At 34.9% G+C, this 3,929-nt stretch overlaps 1 protein-coding gene across 1 annotated transcript; it reads right to left on the bottom strand.

Annotated features, from left to right (window-relative positions):
• Positions 1 to 365: 365 nt before the first annotated feature.
• Positions 366 to 2,355, bottom strand: ap5s1 (adaptor related protein complex 5 subunit sigma 1). The gene is made up of 3 exons (XM_077539025.1): positions 2,071 to 2,355; positions 804 to 1,095; positions 366 to 730 (listed from the first exon to the last, which is right to left on the bottom strand). The coding sequence occupies exons 1-3, from the start codon at positions 2,253 to 2,255 to the stop codon at positions 602 to 604; spliced, it is 606 nt and encodes a 201-aa protein (XP_077395151.1). The 5' UTR covers positions 2,256 to 2,355; the 3' UTR covers positions 366 to 601.
• Between the last annotated feature and the right edge of the window lie 1,574 nt (positions 2,356 to 3,929).

Below are 3,929 nucleotides of genomic sequence, written 5' to 3'. Positions count from 1 at the left end.
TTGTTTTTGGTTTTTTTTGCCAAAATTAAAGGAAATATATTTGTTTAAAAATATCTTTTAGTGATTTTTTTTTATTTATCAAAAAATATACTACCAGTATCGGCAGTTGGTATCGGTATCGGTGAGTACTGAGGGCCTGAGTATCGGTATCGGTCTGAAAAAAGTGGTATCGAACACCTAATTTTTTCATGAATGAAATGTGAATTTCATTTTTTTTTTTTCCCTGTGTAAATGATCATGAAATACCATTTGTTATGAAATTGTTTTTTTTTTTTTTTTTTTAACTTATTCAAAGTGAGAAAAATGGACTACAATGAATGATGATATAAAAAAAATTTAAAAAAACGAAACGAATTGCAATAAAATCATTTGACCATTTTTTTATACTAAAAATGAGAACGTGTTTAGTTTTTGTCACATGAAACACAGAATTGATTATTTTTTAATGATCACGATCATGAATGAGGTGATTGTCTTCGATCCTTTTGTGCCCGTGTTTCTCCTGCTCGGCCAGTCCACATGGTGCACGTTTAGCCCCTGTGGCTAACTGCGAGCTATCAGGAGTGTAAACAGCGACAGCCCGTCATTAGTCCGCTGGAGGTCACTTGTTCATGTGGGCGGCCACGTCTTTCTCCAGACTCTGAGCGAAGCGATGGTTGAGGAAGAGGAGCTGGCCTTGAGGAAGAAGCCGACTCAGCAGGACGTCCACCCGGCTGCTCTTCAACAGCACCTGGGAAATGGCCACACAAAATATTTATACTGTATTGAAAATACACAATACAATTTTTAGGCTTCATCCTCACCTCGCTGCCCTGCCCCAGCATGTGCAGGTGCTCCAGACAGTGCCTGGCGAGGTTGCGCAGCGTTCCCTCCGCCAGCAGCAGGTTCTCGTGAGGCTCGCACAACATCGCGAAGGACAAGGAGTTGACGGCCAGCCAGAGCGCGCTGACCTCCTGCCAGTAGGGGTCCCCGCCGCGCAGTCTCAGCACGCCGCTGTCGGCCTCCTGCAGGGCCAGGACCTCCTCGCCGGGCAGAGTCTCCACCAGGGGGCGCCCCGAGGCCTCCCGGTGCAGTGAGACGGCGCTCTGGACCTGCCTGGGTCCCAAAAGGACAAAATCACCTTAGTTTAATTAATTAATGGCCTGTGCGTATTGTAGGAGAATAAATAATAATTATGATAATAATTATGATGATGATGATGATGATAACAATAATAATAATTACAGATGTTCAAAACTACTTTTTTTATAATGATAATAATGATAATAATAAAAGTGTGGGGGAAGTACTTGCATCAATATCGTTTTTTATTAATATATAACCCATACCGCATACCAATGCATACCCCCAATAATGCTTTGATAAAAAAAATAGTGATATGCATTCATAAATAAATATAATAAATTGAAATAGTATTAATATGCTGATTAAAAGTAATAATACAGTTGAGTGGGAACAATTGCAACAAAAATAGTAAATTACTATTACAAATATTATTTTATGAATAATTTACTGGATTTAACAATAAATATTGACTAGTATAATATTAACTAATATAATGCATTAAAATATGTGGTGTATTAATTATATAGTGATTTAAAATAAAATCAGTATATAAAATGCATTACAGTAAAATATTTGTCATATGCAAATCATCAAAAATTGAATACAAATCAAAACTAATCACAAATAAAATTAGGGATGAAAAATTACAATTATTACATATTAAATGTTAAAAAATGAATAATTCGTAATAACGTAACGAAAAAAATATGAAAACAGCAAACAGTACAATATTTATCATATTCAAATAAAACTAAAATTGAATACAAATCAAAATTAGATGAAAACTAATGACAAAATTATTGATGAAAAATGCAATTATTGTATATTAAATAATGAATAATAATGAGTAATAACGTAACGAAAAATAATATAAAAACAGCAATTTTGAATTCTTTATGCAAGCGCCCGATAATGACGTCACAGTGACGTTTTAGTCAGCGTCCATGTGGTTCTGGTGGACGATCATAAAAGTAAGAATAATACTAAGAATCACCACCGACGTACCGGGCCACCACGGCGATCTTCTCGGCCGACAACAGTCGTCTCTCCTCGACGTTGAGCTGCCGCTGCTGCCCGCCCTGGAAGAGCGCCTCGTCCGCTCCGAAGACGCGGGAGTAGAGCACTCTGCTCTCCCCGGGAGTGAGCGCCCCGATCGGGCACACGGTGTGGATGACGAAGGCGATTACCATGATGAAAACATCTCGACAAGAACGCGGAGAACGCTAATATGCGCTTGCTGTCAAGCAAGACCACTCGCTTCCGGGTCACATGACTAAATGATCACATGACGAAAAATACTGCTGTTTTATGTCGTTACTGCCACCAGATGGCGCTCACGGTTCACGACATACTGCTTACTACTGGGCGATTTAACTGTTGAAAAAAAAGAAAATAGACGCATCCTTTTTTATTTAATTTTTTTAATTTTTATTAAATACCGCAAAATGGCAAATTTAAGTATCTTCTCCATACTTTAATAATAATAATAATAATAATAATAGGAATATTTTTTTAAACATGTTTTTTAATTTAAAATTAGAAAACGAAGAATAACAGTTAAGATATTATCAAAAAACATATTAAAAAATATTGAAATAAATAAAATAAAATAAATACATGAAAAATAATTACAAATTTTAGGAAGAAACACTTCCAGGATTTCCATGATTCAATAATTTGATCAAGATTTAATAATGACAATGAAATATCAAATTGAATGAAGAGTCATCTTCTCACAGTTGTTCATCTTGACAACCTGGTCATACTTGTAAAAAAATAAAATACAATTATTATAGTGCACCGAAGTGTTTCATTTATTTCTGAAAGAGCAAAATCCGCTATTACAATTGCTTGTTTTCGGTTTGTCCTGTTGCTTCCACTGTAAATTGTCAAAAGTCACAGACACATGACATCAATATATGGATTCAATTCATCAAGTAACAATAAAAGTGAGCATAGGTTCATAATGCACAACAGTGCAACAGAGTATAAACAAGACTTGACCTTTGACCTTTTGGGTGTGTTTGTTCACAGTTTGTTGTGTGACGTCATCAAACGGGCGCTGGACTCAGTTTGCAGGTCAAACCACGTCGTCAAACCACAAAAAAAGTACAAAATGGACATGATCACATCAGGACCAAATGGAGTCATACATACAAGCGGAAACCAAAGTTACCTCATTCTTCTTGCCAAGGAAGCCAATAAGTTTCTTCTTTTCTGGAGCTCTGGTTTGGTTTGTCTCGTCTCGAGAATCCAAATTTCGCTTTTAAAGACTCAAGATGACCTCTCAGGTCAATTCCCTGTGACATCACTTTTGAAAGTGGGTATGTCATTTAAAAGCTGTGTGACGTGATGAGTTAGTTGCATGTCATTTTGACACACGAGAATTATCTCTTAAAAAAAGAAAAAAAAAAGAAAGAGAAATTATAATGAAGCCAACTAGTTACTTGATAGTTATAATTAAGTGAATTAGTTACTAACCACTTTTAAAGAAGATAACTAGTTTATCGCAAGCCACCCATAATAAAGCTAACTTGTGACTAGCTAAATATAAATCAGTTACTACTTGTTATAAAGATAACTAGTTACGAACAGCAGTGATTGACTTAAATAGTTACTAACTAGCTGGTTATAATATAGCGAACATTTTTTAGATTAAATTTCATTCCAACTTATTTTTTTCAGTAATTTTTTAAAAATAATCAATGGCACATCTTTTAATTATTTTTTTTTTTCAAGTCTTTAGTAATTACATTTTATTTAAATTTTGGATTATCAAGTAGTATGTTCTTTTCCACTATATACTCTACCTAACTTTGGGAATTGGTGCATTATTAGTTTAAATATATATATATATAAATATA

This window comes from Festucalex cinctus, chromosome 12 (genome assembly GCF_051991245.1).
Source record: "Festucalex cinctus isolate MCC-2025b chromosome 12, RoL_Fcin_1.0, whole genome shotgun sequence".
NCBI lineage: Eukaryota > Metazoa > Chordata > Actinopteri > Syngnathiformes > Syngnathidae > Festucalex > Festucalex cinctus.
Note: the sequence above shows the minus strand (reverse complement) of the source record. Positions and strands in the feature narration are given on the sequence as shown.

What these genes read in the sequence shown, in the direction of transcription:
- ap5s1 (XM_077539025.1), bottom strand. Translation starts at nt 2,255, where the DNA reads ATGGTAATCGCCTTCGTCATCCACACCGTGTGCCCGATCGGGGCGCTC. An exon ending in AAGATCGCCGTGGTGGCCCG is followed by an intron (nt 1,096 to 2,070) that starts GTACGTCGGTGG and finishes TTTGGGACCCAG; the next exon opens with GCAGGTCCAGAGCGCCGTCT. An exon ending in TGCTGGGGCAGGGCAGCGAG is followed by an intron (nt 731 to 803) that starts GTGAGGATGAAG and finishes GCCATTTCCCAG; the next exon opens with GTGCTGTTGAAGAGCAGCCG.